Consider the following 25,703-nt stretch of genomic DNA (forward strand, 5'->3'; position numbering starts at 1 on the left):
GTGCCTACAATGTGACATGCATGCCACTGATATCTACTGCATGTTAAAAGTATTAAGGGGCAATTTCCTAATGTCATTATTGATAAAACCTTATTGAAATGAATCTGATGATTTGGGACACTTAACGAACTCCAGGTCCCTACGGGACTGGCGGTGTAGTGTCCCAAATAGCATTATATCACTACTATTTGAGCTGTAATGAAAAATACACACTTAAACGCACCTGGGTCCACTCCTGTAGGGGGACTCTGACACTAACAGACTACCAGTACAAATGATAGTGGTTTGTTTCTGAACAAATGTGTTGATGATGAATAGGTCTATAAAGTGTTCCAATGACTGTGAATAAGTGTTTTTTTTTCTTTGTTAGGAGTTTTGCAGGAAACCTGAGGACATTCGCTGTGCATACAAGTTAAAAGGTCACATTACTCCTGTTCGTACCGTGGCTTTCAGTCATGATGGCCTAGCCTTGGTGTCTGGAGGACTTGGAGGTCTATTAAATATTTGGTCTTTAAAGGTAAGACCTAATATGAAGTGTTTGTAATGTGTCAAAAGTTTTATATATAACCTATTGTTCAACCCTCAATAAAGAGGGATGAAAAACCAAGAAAAACTGCAAAGAAACATAATAAATAGTACCAAATGCAAATTTTATTAAGTCAAAAGATAACACACTGGTTAAAAATGATCCCACTCAAAAGGGGACACAAGCAAGAGTTGCATCACAGGCAACAGATCAAAACATTCAATGCTAAATGTAAACAAATATAGACATCAGTGGCCATGTATAGATGTAAAATGGTGCTGTTGGGAAGCGTGGGAACTATCGGGTCATATTACCTAAACAGAATACATAATATGTAAAGCTTACCCATATTGATGTGATCGTTGCCCGAGATAGCAGCAACCCTGACGCGCGTTTCGGCTGATAGACAGCCTTCGTCTGTGGGTGTGTCAAAAGTTGTAATCTATTTAAAAATGAATGTTATAAGTAAGGTGAACCTTATATTCTACTCATCTGCTTTTTAGGATGGTTCAATTTTACAGTCTGTGGTAACTGGTTCTGGAGCTGTGACAACCACAGCTTGGATCCCTGACGTAGGAGTAGCCGCCTGCTCTAATCGTTCAAAGGTAAGTATCCCATTCTTCATTTATTGATGGGTTATGGTTTTTCCTTTTTATTTTTAAGATTTTGGGAGGCAATTAAGATTTTTCAGTAAATCCCCCTCACCTTCCCCCCCCCCCCCCCAAAAAAAAATGAAATTAGGATTCCTGAAAGCCATGCTTGATGGTAGGGGGGCTGCCTTACAAGGTAGCTTAGAGGCAATGTTTTCCTTGTCCCATCCTGGAATAAGATTATTTGCATATTTACCATTTTTAATAGATTTTGGGTTAGCTCCTGTGTTTTTTTTTTTTTATGGTTTTCACGTAAGTATTGAAATGTTTGCCTATACTTTATTAGGACACACAGGCAGTCCCCGGGTTATGCACAAGATAGGTTCTGTAGGTTTGTTCTTAAGTTGAATTTGTATGCAAGTCGGAACCATATATTTTATAATTGTAATCCCAGCCAGAATTTTTTTGGTCTCGGTGACAATTGTATTTTAAAAATGTTGGGTTGTCATAAGAACCAAGATCAACAATAAAGCTTCATTACACATACATTTGATAACTGTTACAGATGGTTATTGTAGCCTAGGGCTAAAGTACAGTAAATTACCAACATCCAGAGGTCCGTTTGTAACTACGGGTCGTCTGTAAGTCAGGTGTTCTTAAGTAGGGAACCGCCTGTACTTCTACATTTTGTAGCAAAGCTCTATCTCTGCACATACAAGAGTTATTGATGTCTGTATATTTGCAGGATGTTCTGGTGGTAAATTGTACACCGGAATGGGTGTCCTCCAATCATGTTTTGGCTACCTGCAGAACAGCATTGAAGCACCAAGGGATTTCAGGATTGAACATGGCACCATGTATGCAAACCTTCTTAGAGCGCCTTCCCATCATGCTTCAGGAACAGTATGCGTATGAAAAGGTATTGCATGCAGCTTTATTTGTCTGGCAGGTTTGCCTATGCTATGTCTCTAGAATTCTGATTCTACCCAGGTCAAAGTCTTGTTACTATTTCCTGGCCCTCAAAACATGAAATGTTACTTAGCCAGTCAGTTACATCTCTCTTATTTATTTAATTTTATTCTGTATATCATATACTTGTGTGTATTGCTGTTAACCTTATATTTTATTACTGTTGCTTCATTTTGTAGCCTCATGTTGTGTGCGGGGAGCAGTTGGTGCATAGCCCCTACATGCAGTGCCTGGCATCACTGGCTGTGGGACTGAACCTGGACCAGCTTCTGTGCAATCCGCCTATCCCTCCACACCACCGCTTAGCCCCACCAGAGCCCGCTTCATGGAACCCCGCAGAATGGGCATGGTTAGAGTGTTTCTCTACCACCATAAAAGCTGCTGAGGCTCTTGCCAGGGGAGCACAGTTCCCAGAATCCTTTGCTGTCCCTGATCTGGAACCCGTTCCAGAGGATGAATTAAGACTTTTAATGGTAAGAAAAATTCTACATTTCAGTAGATAAAACTTGACTGCCTTAGTGGAATGTGTTCTCGCAACAAATCATGTTTAAACACGGAGTTAAATATTCTTTGGTTTAGATTGTAGCAGACAATAATTCATGCAGATGCTGCAGAAACAACCTTGTATACAAACATCTTCAGAATTATGTTTTTTGTAATAGAAGAAAGATGTGGCTTGTGGTATGACGATTATTTGCTCATTCTGGTTGATCTGTCCACAGGATAACAGCAAGTGGATCAGTGGGACAGATGAACAAATAATGTCCTGGGCCATCTCCAGGCCAGAGGTGAGTATATCCATACACTGTTTGCCTACTCTTAAACCTATGTAAACCCTGATGATAAACTTATTCCCATTAGAGCCTATCCATTATCATCTGTTAGATAGCCAAGTTGATGAGACATCAACGAGCCAAGTCTCAAATAGCAGAGCAGGCAGTGGTGGAACAACAAGCTAACTGACAGTCATCAATGGATCTGATTAGATTTTTTGACTTGTGGGGGGTTAAATGGTGGCTTCCTAAAACTCCATAAAGAAACCTTTTTTATAAGAAAAATGTGTGTGAAATGATCAATTTAAAGGCTTCCATGATCACTAGAATTATCTCATAGGTAAACATTGTAATCATGTGACTTGTCATGTGTTTTGTAAATGATCATAAACAGTTGTTTTCTGTACGGCAGTAGTAAAATCATCTTTCTAATGGCAGGATTGGCATCTTGGAGGCAAGTGTGATGTATATCTGTGGGGCGCTGGACGGCATGGACAACTAGCAGAGGCCGGAAGAAATGTGATGATTCCATCTGCAGCAACCTCTTTCTCTCAGGCACAGCAGGTATCTTGTGGTGAATGCTGGAAGAGATTATTGAGAGGGGGAACATTATTGTGTTTCCCAGTAAACTAACCTTGACACACAGTTGTCCTTTCTATCAGAGGAGTTTGAATAAATGTCTTAGAATTGAATACATTGTAGCTTTCATTGTCATTTAAATTATTTGTATACATTTGTTTCCAGGTTATCTGTGGTCAAAACTGCACTTTTGTCATCCAAGCTAATGGCACAGTGTTGGCTTGTGGAGAGGGTAGTTACGGTCGTCTTGGTCAAGGTAATTCAGATGACCTTCATGTGCTCACTGTCATCTCCGCTCTTCAAGGTAAGTCACACCAGAGTACAGACATAACTTAAAATACCATGCATTTCAATATGCAAACTTTCTACACCTTAAAAACAAATTTATCGGAAAATGTTTTATAGTAATGTGCCAGAAGACAACCACTACTTAATACAAAAAGATTGGATTTCATTTTCTTTCTTATGTTGCAAATCTACCAATTATTAATCTTTATCAAGTACTATAAAACTACAACCTGCACCTGAAACTGATGTAGTAGTTTGCATGTTGATTCTTTTGTACATAAATTTGTGCTTCTCCTTTTAGGTTTTGTGGTGACACAGCTGGTGACCTCTTGTGGATCAGATGGACACTCTATGGCTCTGACTGAAAGTGGCGAAGTGTTCAGCTGGGGGGATGGAGATTATGGCAAACTGGGACATGGAAATAGCGACAGACAGAGGCGACCAAGACAGATTGAAGCTCTACAAGGGGAGGAGGTTGTTCAGGTAAAGTCCGATCATTGCAGTTCAATCATTTCTGGTACAGACCTGCATTGACAAATTCAAGTATGAAATCCAGTGCAAAAAACATTTTCTCAAGTACATAAACATCTAAAACAAGTTTCATAGCGTAAGTATCATGGTGCTTCCAGTATTCTTATGGGCTTTGTTCACATTATATCATGACTTCTATTATTAGTGGATCTGCTTGAACTGGGTCTGTTGCCTTTTTTGCTGGTAAAAAGCAAGAACAAGATTGATCTAAAGCAAGTGCCAAAATGAAATGTGCTCATGTCTACTCTTAACTCCATTCCAGATGTCATGTGGCTTCAAACACTCAGCAGTAGTGACAGCAGATGGGAAACTTTTCACATTTGGAAATGGAGATTATGGTCGATTAGGTTTGGGAAATACATCCAACAAGAAACTTCCAGAGCGTGTGACTGCACTTGAAGGATTTCACATTGGACAGGTAACGTGACTATCAGACCTAACTTATACATGAGACAATACATACATTTGGATTTTTGTACTTGCTGTAAAATATGTTTCTTGTTGCTACATCGGGCAATGGGCATAGGCCTGCCCTCTGACACTGTTGGCTCTGTCTCAGTGGGGTAAATCCTCACCACAGGCCGTATGCTGATCAGTTGGTGCAAATGTGTTTTTAAATCTATTGTTTCCTAATTTTAGGTGGCCTGCGGGCTGAACCATACATTAGCCGTCTCTGCTGATGGATTGTTGGTCTGGGCTTTTGGAGATGGAGATTATGGAAAACTTGGTTTGGGAAATTCAACCGCAAAGTCTTCACCACAGGTGACCTTTTATCCTGGTAACTTAAAATTTTACCATGCAAGATTTTTAGACTCTTCAGTCAATGTCTATTACCAAGATACATAATGGAATAAACAAAATAAGTTTTGTTTTTAGATTACATGATGTACCTAATAGTTAGTTTCTGTTTTAGAAAGTGGACATTCTTTGTGGGATTGGCATTAAGAAGGTGGCATGTGGAACACAGTTCTCTGTTGCACTGACTAAAGATGGACACGTGTACACTTTTGGTCAAGGTGAGTGTTTTATATTTAATATAAATATATATTAAATATATATTAAATGCCCACCACGGTCATTAAATCTATAGTCTCTTTCAACTGGCCTTGGTATTCAGCGGCTGATGCCACTCCTGCCATGTGCTACTGGCATTAGTACCGTAGGTGACATTGATTGGCTGCTTGTAAACATAGGCTGGGAGTACCCTAGAGCAGTGATGGCGAACCTTTTGCACACAGAGTGCCCAAACTACAACCAAAACCTACTTTTATGTTACAAAGTGCGAAGATGACAATTTAAGCAGTCTTAATCATATTGGCATTCTGAGGACACCAATACAATAGAAAGAAAATTTGTATTGTAGCTTCCTTCCAGGGTCCCCTGAATAGGAAGAATCAGGGGACCCAGAGCAGGAACTCTGACCATAATCCATCTCTGTCCATACCTTCTTGCTTCTCTTGTAGTCTTGGCAGCCAAGGAGGTGTTGCTTTAAAATAGTTTTGGACTGCAGGAGGAAACCTTGAGTCATGTCTAGCAAATTCTGTTCTAAGGTGAAGGCCTGCGTGCCCACAGAAAGGGCTCCAAGTGCCACCTCTGGCACCCGTGCCATAGGTTCGCCACCACTGCCCTAGAGCATTGGCATAACCTTGGAAAGGGAAATTTTATTTAATGTTTATATTTTTATTTCATAGCATCAGGGGGATATTCCTTTATATTCCAAATTCACTTTCTAGAGCAGTGATGGCGAACCTATGGCACGGGTGCCAGAGGTGGCACTCGGAGCCCTTTCTGCGGGCACTCAGGCCATTGTCCAAGGAAAGAGTTCACCAAACACTGAATCTTCAACTTAAGAGATGCTGTTTTCAGCGCTATTTTAAAGTGACACTTTATTGGGTGTTTGGAACTGCAGGGAAAGTAATAAGGTGTTGACAGAACTGAACTATCTTTGGAGGTCATCCGGCGGGACCCACCATTTGTTCCTGTACAGAGAGACCCTGGAAAGAAGCTATAATGATAGCTTGAATTTGCCTTCCTTCTGTCAACTATATTGGTGGCCTCAGGCGACCGCTACAATTGAAAGATGTGGAAGAACAAGTAGCAGTAAGTTAAGGTATAAAATTCCATGCTGGCACTTCACGGTAAATAAGTGGATTTTGGATGTAGTTTGGGCACTCGGCCTGTAAAAGGTTCGCCATCACTGCTCTAGAGATTTATATATGACCAACCGTTCCTTAAACTTTACTTACACATAATCATGTACCACCTTGTGATTATTCCCCAGACCGTCTTATTGGATTGCCAGAAGGTCGGGCTCGGAATCACAATAGGCCCCAGCTGGTTCCAGGTCTCCTGGGCATCTTCATTGAAGACATAGCAGTGGGAGCAGAGCACACATTAGCCCTCTCAGCTGCTGGGGAAGCGTATGCTTGGGGTAGTAACTCAGAGGGGCAGGTAAGCGATGAGCTCTCTACATATACATTTATTTTTCTTTTCTTTGTCTGTATTTATGCTTAAAGGAGTTTTCCCATGAAGGAAAGTTAGGCTGTCTGCTCCATTATTCTGAGGGGCGACGAGGAGTCAGATGGACCCGTTTTCGCAATCTGCAGGGGTCTCAGCACTGAGACCCCACTGATCAGCAAGTTAGGCCCTATTCTGTGCATAGGGCCTAACTTTCCTTCGTGGGAAAACCCCTTTAAAATGTTGGTTTAGTATGTTAATAACATGAAACATTATCCCACAAAACCTACAATTACTCCACATATTTAACCTTTGGCTTACTCTGCATTCAAATGGAAAAGTTTAACAATTGTCAAAGAGATGCTAGAGAAAGACATTTTGCGTAGAATAACTGCGATAGTTATAGCACATGGTTGTTTGTACTCTGTACAGTGCCCATCTTTACTCAAATGAAAACCTAGTACCTCAGCATCTTCAGATTGGAAATGGTCAGTGAGACACCACATATCTTCTTTCTAGCAATGGGGTGTTATTGGTGGCTCCAGTAAATTCCAATTTTTTGGCGGACTGTGGGTGATTTTTTTGGATTTAGATTTAGAATAGATTTTTGTCGCACCTCCATGAGACTCCCCCAGTGAGTGTTGTCCAACTCACATGAACTCACTATAGTTTATTAGGTGTTGAATTGTATCACTCCCTTAACTCAATCCTATTACTATGTATTTGACCTCTTCCTACTTTTGCCTTTTAGCTTGGCCTTGGCCACACAAATCATGTGCGAGAGCCCACTTTGGTTACAGCATTACAAGGAAAAAACATTCGTCAAATTTCAGCAGGAAGATGTCACAGTGCGGCATGGACGGCTACTCCTGTACCGCCACGTGCCCCAGGTAACCAGTTTCACTTTTTTTGTATGTATTCCTCTAATAATAGAATGGCTAGATTCTTAACCCTTAAAGGGGTTTTCCCACAAAACAAGTTAGGCCCTATCGGGGTGTCTTGGTAATCAGGAATGCCAGAGATCACTAGAACGATGGGTCCGATGGGGTCTGATGTACCCTAGATGAGCGGAACCTCCACCGAACAGCAAGTAAGGTCCTATCCTGTGGAAAACTCCTTAAGTAGATGTACAGACAACGTGACTCATAGCTTCTTGCACTTTTGACAATTTGCCTTCCATTGTACTTTTAGGTGTGTCCGTGCCCTTGCAGTTGGGTCTCCCTGATGTTATCCCACCACAATACAGTTCCCTGAAAGATATCTGTACCCACACAGTTAGGGCAAGATTGCGGCTATTGTATCATTTCTCTGATCTTATGTACTCATCTTGGAGGTTATTGAATCTTAGCCCAAATAACCAGGTAATCTCGCTTAGTATTTTCCTTCTAATGATGAAAAGAAATTGTTGTGGAAAATGCTGACATTTATTAAGTGACTGTTGCCGATTTACTCCGCCAATAACTATTCAAGAAAGATAGATCATTTCATAAAATACTTCTTCACTGGTTCTTAACTAAATGCACTTTATGGTTATTGCTTCCACATATTAAACTTTAGTTATTGTTAAGATGTATACTTCTATATCACATTTTTCATTGTATATATGAACCCCTTCACGGTCTACGCTGTACATGTACAACACAGAGGTGCAGGGGGTGTATGAAGATGGCTCACAGGCTGAGCCCTCTTCATACACAGGTGGGGTTTAATGCATATTGCGGGTATTAACCCTTCCGATGCCAGCAGCGGGATTTAAAAGACGGCGGGGCGTGAGCGGCACCATCCTGGTTCTGATCGTTGCTTCCCTGAACATCATCGGGGTGCCAATTGATTTGCCATAACAGCCTTGGGTCTTTGGTGTCTGGTTTCTGCAGATTCGTTACAATGATTCAGTGGCTCATTGTAATAAATATTTTGCAAAAATGCCACATACTGCAATACTACTGTATTTAGGGTTAAGTTCAAATCACCGGCCTTTCCCTAGAACTGTTATAAAAAGTAACAAATAACACACACACTGGGTATCACCACGTCTCAAAATGCTCGATCTATCAAAATAGGAAACCGGTTATTCTCAGTGGTGAACCCCACAATGATCAAAAGGTTACACAGTCCTCAAAATGGTAGCAATGAAAACGTCAGCTCATTTTGCAAAAAATGACACCTCACAAAGCTCCGTACACCATAGTATGAAAAAGGTATTGGCGTCAGAAGATTTGTTTAATTTTTGAAAATGTATTAAAACACAATAAAACCTTTATAAATGTGTTATCGCCCTGATTGTAACAAACCAAAGAAGAAAGCAGAGGTGTAATTTGGAGCACATAGTGAAAGTTTGGAATTATTTTCCAGCTTCCCAGTACACGGCATAAAATAATAATGGCACTGTGAAGTAAAATTTGTTACGCAAAAAGCCCTCATACGGCTCTATACACGGAAAAATGCAAACATTATGGATTTTTTAAGTTTGAGAGCGAGAAATGAGTAAAACCCTCCGTCCTTAAGTGGTTAATACAATTTTGTTTATCTTTACAGAGTAGTACATCCCATTACAATGCCGGGACATGGGGTATAGTACAGGGCCAGCTTAGGCCACTGTTGGCTCCCAGAGTGTATACGCTTCCCATGGTCCGATCTATTGGAAAAACTATGGTCCAGGGAAAGAACTATGGACCTCAAATCACTGTAAAGAGGATCTCCACCAGGTTTGTTCTGTCACTGCTTGACTTGTTTGTATCCTACAGACATTCATTAAACATCTTCTAATTTTAATCTTTTCACCTCTCAGGGGTAGAAAATGTAAACCCATATTTGTGCAGATTGCCCGGCAGGTCGTGAAGTTGAATGCATCAGACTTGCGTCTCCCATCTCGGGCCTGGAAAGTGAAGTTGGTGGGAGAGGGGGCAGATGATGCAGGGGGAGTATTTGATGATACAATAACTGAAATGTGCCAGGTAAGGGGTTTTATCCCATTGGCTAATATTACTGCACTTATATTTCACTTATGTTAAATATAATATTTTGGCTTCGCATATAAATCATTTCATATATTTTGTATTGTGCTTTTGGTAGGAGCTGGAAACTGGAGTAGTCGATCTTCTTATTCCTTCACCTAATGCAACTGCTGAAGTGGGTTATAACAGAGACAGGTAATATTTCTCTTACTACTTTCATAATAGTGGAAAACTGACTTTGTGATGGCTTTCATTTTGGTGTTTGATTCTCCTGGTCTCAGTCTATTATTTATTTTTAGCATCCTTGACCTTTTATAGGTCATGTGCTCATTCAGATGCAATTTATACACAAGTCTGTGATAAGATCATCATTTTGAGTTTATTTGTGGACTACATAATTTGAGCCTTAGAGTTATATGCAAGGGTGTTCACTTGACTGTAGCCTTCTGCATAGTAAAGCCTGGTAAACTACATTTTGCTATACAGTGTAAAAAGTTATGCCAACATGACTCTCTTTGTCTATGCTTGGTGCATTGGGGCTTATACATTGGGAGCACCAGTCTTATTTATACCTCTGTGAATAAAGCCTAACCTCACTGCTGTCACCTGATTCTGTTTAATATGATCTTCCACTTTTGGGCCATAGACCTTGGAATATATCGGACACAATCAATAGTGGAATTATCTACTGGGGATGGGGGCTGCTGTTTGTAAAAATAATTGTCCTGCATCACTGTAAAAACTGTATTGTCTAAAAGTAAATAAATACTTCTCATTTTCTATACTATATGCTAAAATAATGTAGTATTCTTGTAGTCTTGATTTTACATTTAAGTGCTGCACATTCTGGAAGATGAATTCACCCCTGTCTTCCTTACACAGGTTCTTGTTTAACCCATCTGCTGGATTGGATGAGCACCTTATGCAGTTCAAGTTCCTTGGTATCCTTATGGGTGTGGCTATCCGCACAAAAAAACCGCTTGATCTACACCTGGCCCCCCTGGTATGGAAACAGCTGTGCTGTATCCCACTAACCCTAGAGGACCTTGAGGAGGTCGATCTGCTATATGTGCAGACTCTTAATAGCATTCTTCACATTGAAGACAGCGGCATCACTGAGGAGACCTTCCACGAGGTACTACATTCCCACTAAGAAAAAAATACCATTGCACTACAGCAGAAAACCTCTATACTTACAATGCAAAAATAAAACTATACAGTTCTTTCATTCAACCACATATATCCAATACACATATATCAAAAGCTTTGCTTAAATTAAGGATCATCCATTTAAGTTATAAGTTGCTTTAGTTAATTGGCATCCATATTGTCATTGTAGATGATACCCCTCGATTCCTTTGTGGGTCAAAGCGCTGATGGAAAAATGGTGCCCATTATCCCTGGAGGGAACAGCATACCCCTGACCTTTTCTAACCGCAAGGAATATGTAGAGCGAGCAATCGATTACAGGCTGCATGAAATGGACCGGCAGGTGAGACACCCTATTACGTGGGACTAGAGATAATGACATTTTCTATAGATCTTTCATGACTTTACATAATAATGGGCATCTCTCTCCGATACTGCAACGTATTTTGTTCCAATAATTGCTCCTTGATAAATACTACTACACCATCATGTGAGCTGTACATGAAGCCCTCATTTCTACATGTACAAAAAATATTCCATTATTTTATGTGACAGGTGGCAGCAGTGCGAGAGGGAATGTCTTGGATTGTGCCAGTTCCCCTCCTCTCGCTTCTCACTGCCAGGCAACTAGAACAAATGGTGTGCGGGATGCCAGAGATCTCGGTGGAAGTTCTGAAGAAAGTCGTGCGATACCGAGAGGTCGATGAACAACACCAGCTGGTGCAGTGGTTCTGGCAGACGCTGGACGAATTTTCTAATGAGGAGCGAGTCTTGTTTATGAGGTTTGTTTCTGGCAGGTCCCGACTTCCAGCGAATACAGCAGACATTTCACAGCGCTTCCAGATCATGAAGGTTGATAGGGTGAGTATATACCCTGTATATCACTTGATTCACTCGTGGTTCTGCTTTGACCATACACAGTCACTATTTACTTGTCTTCCATCTACAGCCTCATGACAGTCTGCCTACCTCACAGACATGCTTTTTTCAACTCCGACTCCCTCCTTACACAAGTCAGCCAGTGATGGCCGAACGCCTGCGCTATGCAATCAACAACTGCCGATCTATTGACATGGACAATTATATGTTATCCCGTAATGTGGATAATACTGAAGGATCAGACACAGACTACTAAGTTCCATATTAGAATACCCACCCTCCAGAAGTGAAGGCGTGAAGTTCCACCAGGCATTTTACAACAACTGCAATTTTTTTTTCTTTTTAATAACAGAAAAAACTTGTTTTAATTTAATTTCTCCCTGTGTCCTTTGTAAATTAAGGTGAAGTGAACTGGCCCTTCCCTCACTCGCTGAGTATGAGTTGCATGGAGAGCAGACTTTCTCTTGAGGGACAGGGTAAATGGCCCAGGGACTTGGTAATATATTCCAAGGTGACCCGGTCAGTGCTGTACTTGAATATTGTACATTGGTGCACTTATTGTTCACCCCAAGAACAGTTTTACATGATTATTCCTATTTATTTTGTTTTAATTTGGAAGTTGCCTGTGCAGGATTAGTTATGCAGGAAAAATAATAAACCCAACAGAAGGTTTAAGTGCTGGCGGTTGTTGTGTGGTTCCTTCTTAAAGATTTCACTTTTGTTAGAGTTGACACAGGTTGCCAAGAACATGTGGTAAATCAGCAACACAGTCTGGGGCACACAGGGTACATTGATGCCCATGAGCAGTGATGACTAATTCCGTCCCATGGAAGAGATACTTAAGCAGTTACTGCTGAAAAGCTCGATAGAAAGATCCATTACATCTTTCAGTGTATAAGCCTTTGTAGAACCGGACATTCAAGTATTTACCTGGAGAAGATGACTCTAAAATGTGTCAACGTATATGCTTTCCTGTTAGTGGGTTGGCAGTGTCACATGGCATCCAAAATTGCAGGGTTATGAGGTTTTGTTTGTGTATACAAAACCAAAAGGACGGCATGTGAACACATTTCTTACTTTATACACAGTAACAATATCAAAAATAAAAAGCCCTCACACACTGCTATTGACAGAAAAAATATAAAAGTTATGCATCATGGAAAGCAGCACAATTAAAGTTTATATGTACCCCAAAATGTTACAACCAGAACCAAGCCCTCATACCATTACAAAGTAAGGGCACATGATGACAGAAAACCCCAAAAATGGCCATTAATGAAGTGGTAAATGAATATTTAAAAAAGGCCGCCTTCCCTTTTTAATTGCCTTTCAAGGAGTTCATTTCTCCATGATAAATTTACTGTTTCCTTTTGGGAATTTAGTACAGGCAGTCCCCGGGTTACATACAAGATAGGTTCTGTAGGTTTGTTCTTAAGTTGAATATGTATGTAAGTTGGAACTGTATATTTTATCATTGTAACCTCAACCAAAATTTTTTTGGTCTCTGTGACAATTGGATTTTAAAAATCTTGGGCTGTCATATGAACCAGGATTAACACTAAAGCTTAATTGCAGACGCCTTTGATAACTGTTACAGCTGATCATTGAAGCCTAAGGATAAAGTACAGTAAATTAACACTATCCAGAGGTCCGTTTGTAACTAGGGGTCGTCTGTAAGTCAGGTGTTCTTAAGTAGGGGACCGCCTGTAATTGCAATTGTTGGAAGGAATCAATTACTGGTTTTTACTGCTAAGCACATTAAAGGTTTCTTCAGTAAATGGCTTTATTTCAATCAGATGTCATTATTTTTTTTTAATGTCACAACCCACATAAATGCACACATGTATGTTCAGATTTCACATTGGGCGCTAGGGTAGGTAAAACAGACTGCCCTTTGTAGGTCACTCTAGAGCTTTGCTGTACATACTGGGCCACGTCATCCCTTTATTATCCTCATCATACTAGGAGATTTCTTGAATGGCTTTACTGACCTGCTCTAATTCTACATATGGTTCTTTTATTTTGCATTTTTAAAAGAAAAATCTGAAAGATAAAAGTAACCGCAGCTTCAGTAACATTTTTAAAGGAAACCTACCACTTTAAAATGACCCTTCTGACCCACAAATACCTTAAGCTAGCTCAGGATGAGCTGATGCCGGACCATATTTTCAATTAAACCAGAAACCGCTGTATTTGTAGAAAAATTATTTTCTTGTGGTAGTAAAATCTCTCTTCGGCGCTTCTGTAAGCGTCATGCGGCGCGCACCCCGGACCCTGCTCCGCGGTCACGCTCTCGTCAGCGCCGCTCCCGTCACTAATTTTGCTGTGCCCGAGAGCCGGTGACGTCACCGAGCTCTCGGGCACACTAGCGCATGCGCACCACCTCCTCCTGGCGCGTCGCGGCCGGATCCCATTGCGCATGGGCGAAGTATAGCAGCGAGCATAGTGGAGGTGGTCTTCTCGGTCTTCTCTCCGAAGCCTCACGATACTACGAGGCTTCGGGACTTCGCGCAATGGGATCCGGCCGCGACGCGCCGGGAGGAGGTGGTGCGCATGCGCTAGTGTGCCCGAGAGCTCGGTGACGTCACCGGCTCTCGGGCACAGCAAAATTAGTGACGGGAGCGGCGCTGACGAGAGCGTGACCGCGGAGCAGGGTCCGGGGTGCGCGCCGCATGACGCTTACAGAAGCGCCGAAGAGAGATTTTACTACCACAAGAAAATAATTTTTCTACAAATACAGCGGTTTCTGGTTTAATTGAAAATATGGTCCGGCATCAGCTCATCCTGAGCTAGCTTAAGGTATTTGTGGGTCAGAAGGGTCATTTTAAAGTGGTAGGTTTCCTTTAATATGGCCTGTATTTAGGATAATGTAATATTTAACTTTACAAACCGTAATTGTGCTCCTGGTATAAACCTATTTTATAGAACACAGTAGCTGGTTCTTTTTCCATATTCTGCTTACTGCATGAAAAAAATGCACCATTTTTTTTATTTTTTGGCCTTTTTTATGAGTCATTTCGTCCTTTTTCATGGCTTTTTAAAAAACATTTTTTAGAGAGTAAATTTGGCGCAATGTGTGTAAATATACCCAAATAAAAAGCCCCAACACAATACTGCTGTTAGCTGAGGCACGCCGGCCTGATCATATATCTATATAGTTCATCTGCTTCTTTCATTCTACATTTTCGTCACCCAGTGCCGGAGAAAGGCTCCTGTCTATACAGCATTTACACTTGCATCTCCTTATTTGGTTTTATATTTCACTATAAAATTATGTATGTGGGATACTTGCTCCTTGATATTGACATACCTGTTCTATTACTTTTTCAGATGTAAAATATACCTGAAAATACATTTCTTCCCCCAGGATTCCCAGTTGTGTGATAGTATTACAGATGCTGCCATAATAGATCTATGTTAAAGATAGTGAAAGTAGATTTTCCTGAAGTAGAACAGAAGGCATTTAGCTGTTGTCATCTTAGTATCAATTTTCGCTGAAGAGAAATGATATCGTTGGGCTTTCTGTCAGCGATCATATCTGCGCTCCTGTCTGCCTGCAGGATGATCCCCGGACACCCCTGCCGCACCAGGGAGAGGCCCTTCTGTGTTATATTTCTACAGAAGTTTACATGGAGGGTGTGAAGTCTGTTAGATAGAAGGGGAACCACTGCCAGTGTCCGGTCTGTCACTGCAGAGCAATTCTCAAGCTTAATACTTTCAAGGAGAGGACAATGTCTTAAGATGTGGAGGAGATTTTCATCACCGATATGGGCACAACCAGAGAGGGTCAATGTCCGGAGATTTGGGCATCTAAGAAAGTGCATGAGGAGAAAAAAAATGTACAGTTAAGAATCTTCCCGTAAAAATTAGATCTTATCAGGCAATCACAATATGTATGTAATAAGTATAGACATTGTATTGTACTAAGATAAGACTGCATCTGTAATTAGTTTTTGCTGCTCCCTGAATGTAATCCTAATGGAACTTAACATCTTTTATAGTCGGAGTATGGTAGATTTAACCCCTTGACTCTTTTTCACCTTAGTGACAGCATTTCATTCAATTTTTCATTATCTTCCAAAGCCCATAACCATTTAATTTTTCTTTTGCCGTCACTGTATGAGGGGTTGTTTTTTGCAGGATCAGTTGTGTTTTTGAATTGCATCATATTTGTCGAATATTTTTATTGAATAACTTTTATTAACTGTTTTTATGAGAGGATGGACAAAAAACTCATATTGCGATCCTTTCAACACTTCTATAATGCATTGGCAAATCCTTATAGTCATTAGTTCATGGCAGCCCCAGGGTCCTCTCTGAGCTGCGATAACAACCACTGAGGGTGCTCATGGTTTGGGAGAAGAGTCCTCCCTTCTCCTTTCAGCAGGAGACAGACCTTCCCAGTCATTGTCCGGCTGTAGGACTGGGCACATCTTCTGTACCTGTGTGATCAGTGGACGTAACTGTCCATCCGAAAGTGGCAACACACTGCAGCCTTGGATGTACAGGTACGTCAATTTGCGCCAAGAGGTTAAAGCGCCATGCACACATCGGCACACAGGAGAGGAGGAGGGGGAGATAAATGTGGGTGACCCTCATCTATCATGCTTAGGACATATACTGTGGGAATGTCATCAATGCTTAAGATGAATGGAATTGTTGTTATAGCGCTGTATTTCTACACATGAGAATAACTCTAGCTAATCAGGAAAAATAGTTGACATAAATATTAAAACCAGTGTCATTTTGTGTCTGTAAGGTCATGGCTACACTGCAGCTTGTTGTATCTTGACAATTGTTGAGTATTGCGTGACAGCTGCCGGCCACAAGAAGGCATGAAACTCAATGCATTATTCAGAAAGCAGCTGTAGTTCAATAGTTAAATCCATTAGAGGTACAGCCTTCGGCTCTAATTATTTTCTACTAGAATTATCTTGCGTTTTTGCAATTTCACCTGCATCAAAATACTGAATATGATGCGTGAGAGTCCAATGAAATTCCTGCAAATAACACGTGCAGAACGCACAGGTGAAAATCACTGATGTGAATGGGCCCTTATATGTCTCTTGTTACTATAACTACAAGACAGAAATTAGCTAAATATTACTTCTTTAGGCTAAAAGCAGATTGTTCTGTAGTTTGAGTGAAGGAGTTGTATAAGATTTTCCTTGTTTTTTTTATCAAATGCTAACCCACTTTTAGCTTTGTCTAAGAAAAACTTGCAAAATCTGCAATAAAAAAAAATGCCTAACATGTAAGTAGATGGTACATTTAATAAATGTACCATTGTACCAGTATTAGCTGTATTACCTTTCACAAACTTCTTGAAGGAAGTCACTGACTGTGTTCAGATGAGGGCTGCACATGGATTTTTGGAGATCTGTTTTTGCCCAGTCCTCAATATTGCAGATTTTGACCCTGCTTGAATACCAGCAAATTGACAGTGATTTCAAAGCGGGACCTAAAATGAAGTTTTTTTTCGTAAGTTCTGGAGGAGAGCTAAAATTCAATAAAGTCCAGAGAGATGGATCCAGGAAAACATCCTGCAGTTTGTGACAGGTCTGAGATAAGTTTTTCCTGTTGTCTTTATCTAGGAATGAGAACAAGTGGAGAAGACATTCGCGGTTTAGATCTGTGATGTTCATTGTGAGAACTCCAGGCATGGTAAAACTGACAACTGCTTCTCAGGTCCGGGAGTCTTTCTTTATTTGGGCCAAGAAGAGGTCTGTAGAAAGATCACATTGTATTAGATACAGATCCTTGGTGTGTACATTAGGATATGTCAGTTATTGATGAAAATGAAGCACCAATAACAAGCTCCTGATTGCAGAGGATTAATGCAGAGGATTTGTGACTTTCACCGCTAAAATAGTATTCTGACTCTGATTCCTTTTCCTCTGATCTGCTTTTTTTTCGCCTAAAATGAAGATCAGAGCCTTCCACATTAGTCCATGGATCCGCAAGAAATGTACAGAGCAATTATGTCATCTGTGTGCAAATGCTTCTGGAGAACAGAGGTGTATTACCATACCAAAAGATGGGATCTTTGCTGATGTGCACCAGTCTCTTTATTGTGAAAGAGCCCGAAACTGCATAAAGCCAGCGGCACACGTGGCATTTTGTACCCGTTTCTGGGCCTTTTTTAAGCAGTCCGTTCAACGCTTGTGTTTTTGAAAAACGCATCTGTTTTTGACAGGTTTTACCAATTATCTTAATTAAGACTGGTCAAAAACAGATGCGTTTTTTAATGGGCTGCTTAAAAACTGGTTCAAAACGCCACGTGTGCTGCCGGCTTAATGGGCGAGGACTCTCCTTGTGTGTGTGAGGCCACGTTCACACATGACGTTTCAATTGCGTTTTGAAACGCAATTGAAAGGCTCCAACCCTGATTACACGCAGAGCTAACACTCCTGAGCATTTATTAAACAAGCTTGAAACGGAATGTTAAATTAAAAGTTTGGTTGGGGGTGGAGCCTTTCAAAATAATCGAAACTCCATGTAGGAATTACCTGCCCAAATGTATAACTAAAGAACTGACTGTGTTTGGGACATTAAATCATGACCTTAACCTCAATTCACTGATATAAACAGACATGCTGAGTTCATTTTTCTCCAGGAAATCCCACAAGTGCATGGAGCAAGTTTCTAGACCCAAACTCGCTCATTGGCAACACATGTCCTACTCCAGATGCTAACATAGATCCCAGAACATAGAACTCCATTTGTATGCATTAGCTCCCACCAGCACCATTGGTCTTTTGAAGGCTGCTAGAAGTCTGTTGTGGCCCCCTCAGATCTGTATATCACGGATGTGTGCAGCTAATGTTCTCCACAGACAGGACACCTTATCCTAATGGTATCAAGGATGTGTGTTAATGAGGAGAGCAGATGGATTGTGTTTCTTTGCCCCCAATAGTCGTCTGAATGGGGCTAAAGTATAATTTGCTATCTGACATACGTCCCCCATAGACTGTTACATTGCCTATGGTCGGTACGGTGGGCACTCGTGGCTGCATAAAAGATAGAGCATCCTATCTTTTGGCCGTAAGAACAGCTGTGTGGCACTATTTTCTATGGAGAGAGGAGGTGTGAGCCACGTTCATGTGAATGCAGCTTTGGACTAATCATATCTGTATGAAACCAGGAAAAGAAACTAAATAAATGTATGTAGACAAAATTTCTACTTGATGTAGATACAGGTGACCCCTTGCCTTGTTGTGACTCTCTCACTATCTGTGTGACATGCAATATCTGTGAGAATTGTATGTTAATATACTGTAAATTTAGTGCGCATCCAGCATATATAAGAGCTTACCATTGTGTACCATATCACATACTTATGATTATAATACACAAAAGACAGTTGTTCAGTCACTACAGTACTGATCAAACGCAAGACGTGGCATCTAGCAATTTGTATCTGACTTCCTGAATTTGCCTGCAGATGTTGTTGCCTTGTTGCATTACACCTCCACACAGCGCCCCTAAATATACCACTTTGACTTGCAGTATAGTGTCCCCTGGATATCTGTGCTCCTAAAAAGTGCATTCTCCTAAAAACACAACTGATTCTGCTGTGCCCACATAAATATCATGCCACCTGAATATACAGTCTTTTTTTTTTTAATGTCCAAGAGGGACATGTATCACTCCTAAAACCATATTTTATTTTTTGAATTTTGCTACACTTGAAAAATTTTCCCAGCTTCCCAGTGCATAGTATGGAATATTAAATACGGACACTAGGAAGGACAATTTGTCTTGCAGCTAATAATCCCTAATACTACTCTGTAAAACACGAAAAAGGCATCAAAGTATGAAAAGGTTGGAAAATTTTAAAAATAGTATCAATGAAAATGTCAGCCTATCTGTAGTTATTAAACATAAAAACTCAAAGAATAAAAGGAGTTATCATTTGCACCACAAATTGAAAATCCATACAAAACCTACAAGAAAGAGCAACTGTAGCTTCCCAGTTCAGTACAATATCAGTGAACAAGTAGCACATAAAAACACAGCCTGGCTGCCCAGCTTGTCCTACACTTTTCTGATACTGTAGATTCATTCTGCTATAAATACCTTTGCAGGCTCTTAGATAATTCCAGTCTTGAATGGCTTTTTTAGGTGCAGTCACTGAAATTCAGATTAGTTTCTGCAATGAACTGCAGGAACTTTCCATAGGATCCTCTGCATAGTCTGTGTAACGATAAAAGAAATCCTAGATCTTTCCTGTGTCAGATTTACTAAGGACATATATGGCCGGGAGCAAGGACCACAGCTGTCACTAGGTTATATATAGACCCAGATATGGCTCTTTAAACTAGTCTGATACATGGCACAGTTGCTTTTCTTCAACGACCAGATAAGACATTTTCTGTGTTTATATTAGGTAGGACCCATAGAAAAGTTTATAGGTGACGACCATACTTGTTATAAAATAGCCAAAAAATAGAATAAGCAAAGTTAAATCTGGCGTGGAACAGTTTAAGACTCCATGTAATATTTTTTGACACCTTTTGTAAAAATGCCACACAATTTCTGTTGTATAACTTATTGTAATCAGAATATTCTGACATTTTTTGCAGTGTATCTTGTGTGTGAATACTACCTTAATGTAGATCAAAGAGGACCTGGTCACAACGGACATGTCTATTTTCATTAAAAAAACAAAAAAACAAACACTTAAATTCTCTAATGTTATAACTTTCAGGAACATCTTGTCTAATGGTTATGTTGCACTGTGTCTCCTATTCCTCTTAAAAAAATCTATTAATCTAATAAACTGAGAACTAGGCATTGTGTAATTGCTGCATCTGATATAGAACTTGAGGAGTACACCAGTTATCATAGTTACCTTACCATAGTTGCTCATTAAAGAAAACTCTCAAATTTCATTCCCTTGAATGTTAACACAATAAAGATCATTTTAACCCCTTACAATTTTACTCTGTTTTATTGCTGTTTTAGCTCCTATCACTCCCTAGGCTGGTCAATGCAAAATCCCAGGGTGTGGGAGGGGCCTCTCTAAGCAGACACCTCATGATCCACCTACCTCTGTGAGCTGGCAGTGTGGTTAGATTATCAGGGAACACTTGATATACACTTACATTTAGCTTCTGAACATTCACTAGTATCTGACACATAGAAAGAGAGATGAGACAGATCAGAAATGAGATCCATATTACACATGACATTCTCAGCTCTGCAAGAAGAGCCAATACATATACTGTCAAGTTCTTCTATATACCTCCCTCCCCTACCCTGGATAAAGACCTTCATCTGCCTGTAGTAGTGATGTGTCATTCACAAATGAGCCGGGTTTAAAACTACTCTTCTCCTAACCGTCTCACCAGGCCCCGTTAAACCCAATACAATTGGGTTAAAAGTGGTGTGCAATGGGGTGACTGCAGCTCCCTATCATACATGTTATACATGTCATAGGGAGCTGTTCCAGAACCACAAGACTGAGGACGGAGCCTAATGAGCCAGCTCACTAGCCTGTAGCTTGTAGATTTACTCTCCAGGAAGTGTGTGTGAGCTCGTCCTGGAATGCAATGGGTGAGGGCTATTGGCAGAGAGAAGATCAGTGCAGCATCAGACAGGAGAGCAATATTTCTGCTCACCCTGAAGTCAGAAGGTTAAAGGTTGAAACGAGGTGCTGTATTTTTGTTATTAACATTGAATTAGAAACTGTGTTATTTTGTTATCCTGAGTTTATTTAAGATTCTTGTCTTCATGGGAATACCACTTTAAAGGGAACCTGTCACATTTTTGCAAATACAGCAGGTTCCCATAATGCCCTGTTAACTGACACCCTTCTTTTAGCTAAAAATTGCATCCCGTACATTCCCATAAATCAACTTTGTTATGGTACCTGGCATCAGTGGGGATGAGCCCTGCTTGGCCGGCCCCCTCCCATCTACTCCTCTTCATGTCCCATGCCTCTTCTCAGCATGTCATGTCATCTAAGGTTCTTTACCCAGTAAGATTTGCAATGTCTAGCCCATGTACAGTATGTATGTGATCACCTGAAATCACAGCGTGATTCCATGGACTTCTACTCCTCCCCATAGCTCAAACTCAATTCCTATTGAATTGTTGTGCTGTTTTAGAGTTCAATAGTCATGCTGATTTCATAACTGAAGTAAGTTTTCACTAACATCAAGTTTCTGCTCTTATTAGGACAGCAACAGGTTCATACCAGTCTAGACTACTCGCTAGCTAATAGTGTTAACCCCTTCCCGACATTTGACGTAATAGTACTGCATCGCGGGAGGTGCGTTCCCGCAAAATGCAGTACTATTACGTCATGCTTCTGGCACCGGCTCCTGAACGGAGCCGGCGCCAGAAGCTGCAGGTGTCAGCTATATATTATAGCTGACACCTGCCTCTAACACCCGCGATCGGAGATTTCTCCGATTGCGGGTGTTAACCCCTGACACGCCGCGGTCGCGCTGACCGCGGCGTGCAAGGGGCATTTCAGAAGAATCGGACCCCCCCGCGGCGCTTACCGGGGGGGTCCGCTGCTCCGAACGCAGCCCCGGGACTGCCGGTGCCCGGGGCTGCGCGATCCTCCTGCCGGGAGCCGGGTCCTGCCTTCTGACAGGACCCGGCTGTAACACACTGAGCATGCGCAGCATGCTCAGTGTGTTACATTACACAGTGTAATACATCTGTATTACACTGTGTAATGTGAAGAAGAGCTTGAACAAGTGATCAGTGGATCACTTGTTCAAGCTAACCTGTAAAAGTTAATAAAAATGTTAAAAACACTACATAAAATAATTTTTTAATAAAAATAATTAATTAAATAAACTTAGAGTCCCCTAAACACAAATATTCCCTATACACATGCAATAAAGTGAAAAAAACACAAAATCGCCAAAAAAACCCACATATTTGGTATCGCCGCGTCCGTAACAATCCGTACAATAACTCAGAAACATTATTGGACCCGCTCGGTGAACGCCGTAAAAACAAAACCCGAAAAACACGCCAAAAATGTAAATTTTTCATAAAATCTCTATACAAAAATGTTCTAAAAAGTGATCAAAAAAAGTTATGTGCGCAAAAATGGTACCACTGAAAAGAACAACTCAACACGTAAAAAATAAGCCCTAAACTAGCTCTGTCAACCAAAAAATATTAAAGTTACGTCTCCGAAAAGATGGCGATGCAAAAACAAATGAGATTTCCTCTATATTAGTTTTTATCCAGTAAAATTGTAAAACTAAATGAAAAACTATACAAATGAGGTATCACCGTAATCGTAGTGACCTATAGAATGAAGATAATATAATATTTTTAGTGTGCGGTGTACGACCCCCAAAAAATACGAAAAGAAAGTAAACCAAAATTGACAATTTTCTTTTCACCCATACATTCAAGAGTTAATAAAATCTCATCAATAAGCTAATGACCCACTAAAATGAAGTATTTGTAAAGTGCATCTCATGTCGCAGAAAATAAGCCCTTATATGTCCAAATTGCCAAAAAAATAAAGATTGTATAGCCAATAAAAATTGACAATGCATAATCTGCTCTGAATGGCGCAGCTTCCCTTCGACGCCCTGGCGTGTGCCCATACAGCAGGTTACCACCACATATGGGGTATTATTATACACGAAAGAGATTGGGTATCAAATTTTGTGGAGCGTTTTGGTATTTTATCCAATGACAATTTGTACATTTTTTGAAAAACATATTAATTTACCCAAAAAAATTTTACTTTCAAAATTGCATCTGATTTAGTTTTAACCCCCGTAAAACAATTAAAGGGTTAACAAACTTCATAAAAGTTGTTTCACATACGTTGAGGGGCGTAGTTTCTATAATGGGGTAATTTATGGGGTTTACTTTTATTTAGGTCTCTCAAAGTGATTTGAAACCAGAGCAGGTCCCTGAATAGCAGGATTTTGCGTTTTTTATGAAAATGTGAAAAATCGCACCTAACGTTCAAAGGCCCATAACATCCTACAAAAATAAGAGTATGCATAAAAAACCATGTCCACATAAATTAGACATTTAGTGAATGTTAGTTATTACGTTTTTTTGCGGTTATGACTATGTATGGAAAAAGTAGAACATTTTGAAGTTCAAAAATCTAAAATTTTTCCAAATTTTCACCAAATATCTGATTTTCTCATAAATAAATGCAAAACATACCACCAAAATTTTTCAAATAACCTGAAGTACGATGTGTCACGAGAAAACAATTTTAAAATCACTTGGATATGTTAAAGCGTTCTGAAGTTATAACCACTTATAGTGACACAGGGCAGATTTGAAAAAATGGGCCGTGTCAGGAAGGTGAAAAGTGGCTTCAGCGTTAAGGGGTTAAACAATGAAGGGATGGAAAAAGATGTGACACAAATGATACATTCCACTGAGAGTTGAACATCATGAACAATATATACGTAGATGAGAAGTACACAGAGCAGCAGGGGAGACTGTCCACAGATTGAACACTCCAGGGAAAGCTATAAGCGTCACCTTTTATGCGAATATGTGATGTTTGGTGGCAGAACTTTACTACCTGTACACAATTTGACTTACAGCAACAAAATATAGCCTTTACATCTCTATATTCAGATATACAGGGACTTAAAAAGTTTTCTGTTTAAAGGACATCAGGCACCAGGATGAAAGACTGTATGCAAAGTCTGAATATGAAAGACTGTATGCAAAGTCTGAGGGGCTCCAGGCTCCATTAACACCTGTGAAGCCTGGAGCCCCTTAGACTCATTTGCATACAGTCCTTCATCCTAGTGGTAGATGCCCTGTAAGAAAGCACCACCATTCATCTTCCAATAGCGCTATACATTGCTATACGCAACCTTTTCGGTCTTATTCCCTGCAAACCATGTCTGAAGAAGGTCCATTGTATTACCACCGGAATGTCACTACTTAAAGAGAACCTACCACCACGAATCTACCTATAAAGGTAGATCGGGTGGTAGGTGGATGTAAGGGACATGAGGATAGCTCTTTTTAGAGCTAATCCTCACGTCCCCGCTAACTTTATGTAGACTTTATTCCCCTAATATGTAAATTTCGTTATGCGGCTACTGGGGCGTGGAGTAGCCGGCACGAGGCTACACAGCGCGGCTACTCCACGCCCCAGTAGCCACATTACTCCTCCTACCCGGTTGCGTGCGGCGCGCAGCTCCTCGTAGCTGCGCGCCCTCGTCCGTCATGATGGCGTTCTGCGCATGCGCAGAACGCCGGCCGACGGCTGAGCAGGCCCAGCTCCGAGGCCGGAGCTACTGCGCATGCGCAGTAGCCGGCTTGTCGGACGAGGGCGCGCAGCTACGAGGAGCTGCGCGCTGCAAGCAACCGGGTAGGAGGAGTAATGTGGCTACTGGGGCGTGGAGTAGCCGCGCTGTGTAGCCTCGTGCCGGCTACTCCACGCCCCAGTAGCCGCATAACGAAATCTACATATTAGGGGAATAAAGTGTACCTAAAGTTAGCGGGGACGTGAGGATTAGCTCTAAAAAGAGCTATCCTCACGTCCCTTACATCCACCTACCACCCGATCTACCTTTATAGGTAGATTCGTGGTGGTAGGTTCCCTTTAAAGAGGACCTGTCACCCCCCAAAAATGTGCCCCCCCCATACTCCTCACCCCAGCCCCTTTCTCCCCAGACATTTTTTTTTTTAAATTTATTTGTGTTAAATTGCTTTAAAGCGATCCGACCTCTTACTAAATAAGAGGTCGGATTCTCCTATCTTGAGTCCAGGGAGTCGGCTTATTCATTAGGGGGTCAGCCAACACACCCCCTCCACGCCCCCTCCACGCCCCCTGTCTGCGGAGACCTGTAGGAGAAGCCGGAAGCTGACGGCTCTCCGAGATGCGGCGATGTATGTAAGCCTGGCTTACACGCCCCCTCTGATGCCAGGTAATATAAGATTAAAGGTGATTTATGGGGAAGTAAGCGAAACAATTTTTAGCTGAAAGAAGGGGGTCAGTCAGTTAACAAAGCTCTATAGGAGCCTATCTGGCTGTATA

The 25,703-nt window shown here is 41.0% G+C and overlaps 2 protein-coding genes across 7 annotated transcripts in view; one reads left to right on the plus strand and one right to left on the minus strand.

The window, feature by feature from the left end:
- Positions 1-12,370, plus strand: part of HERC1 (HECT and RLD domain containing E3 ubiquitin protein ligase family member 1) — an 88,821-nt gene extending 76,451 nt beyond the window's left edge. For all 6 annotated transcript variants that reach the window (XM_072147744.1, XM_072147745.1, XM_072147747.1 and 3 more), the window contains exons 59-79: positions 371-517; positions 1,030-1,131; positions 1,862-2,035; positions 2,265-2,558; positions 2,808-2,873; positions 3,297-3,422; positions 3,603-3,741; positions 4,027-4,208; positions 4,519-4,674; positions 4,896-5,018; positions 5,170-5,272; positions 6,538-6,707; positions 7,465-7,603; positions 7,905-8,074; positions 9,249-9,418; positions 9,502-9,667; positions 9,786-9,862; positions 10,550-10,802; positions 11,007-11,159; positions 11,372-11,677; positions 11,766-12,370. In XM_072147744.1, coding sequence (XP_072003845.1) covers positions 371-517; positions 1,030-1,131; positions 1,862-2,035; positions 2,265-2,558; positions 2,808-2,873; positions 3,297-3,422; positions 3,603-3,741; positions 4,027-4,208; positions 4,519-4,674; positions 4,896-5,018; positions 5,170-5,272; positions 6,538-6,707; positions 7,465-7,603; positions 7,905-8,074; positions 9,249-9,418; positions 9,502-9,667; positions 9,786-9,862; positions 10,550-10,802; positions 11,007-11,159; positions 11,372-11,677; positions 11,766-11,951 — 3,402 coding nt within the window. In that variant the 3' untranslated portion in view covers positions 11,952-12,370. The remainder of the gene's footprint in view (positions 1-370; positions 518-1,029; positions 1,132-1,861; positions 2,036-2,264; positions 2,559-2,807; positions 2,874-3,296; positions 3,423-3,602; positions 3,742-4,026; positions 4,209-4,518; positions 4,675-4,895; positions 5,019-5,169; positions 5,273-6,537; positions 6,708-7,464; positions 7,604-7,904; positions 8,075-9,248; positions 9,419-9,501; positions 9,668-9,785; positions 9,863-10,549; positions 10,803-11,006; positions 11,160-11,371; positions 11,678-11,765) is intronic.
- Positions 12,371-14,518: 2,148 nt separating this feature from the next.
- FBXL22 (F-box and leucine rich repeat protein 22) lies at positions 14,519-22,079 on the minus strand. The gene is made up of 3 exons (XM_072147751.1): positions 19,775-22,079; positions 17,006-17,420; positions 14,519-15,505 (listed from the first exon to the last, which is right to left on the minus strand). Exons 2-3 carry the CDS (start codon positions 17,356-17,358, stop codon positions 15,169-15,171), a joined length of 690 nt encoding a protein of 229 aa, XP_072003852.1. The 5' UTR covers positions 17,359-17,420; positions 19,775-22,079; the 3' UTR covers positions 14,519-15,168.
- Between the last annotated feature and the right edge of the window lie 3,624 nt (positions 22,080-25,703).

The sequence above is a fragment of the Engystomops pustulosus genome, chromosome 4 (genome assembly GCF_040894005.1).
Source record: "Engystomops pustulosus chromosome 4, aEngPut4.maternal, whole genome shotgun sequence".
Classification (NCBI taxonomy): domain Eukaryota; kingdom Metazoa; phylum Chordata; class Amphibia; order Anura; family Leptodactylidae; genus Engystomops; species Engystomops pustulosus.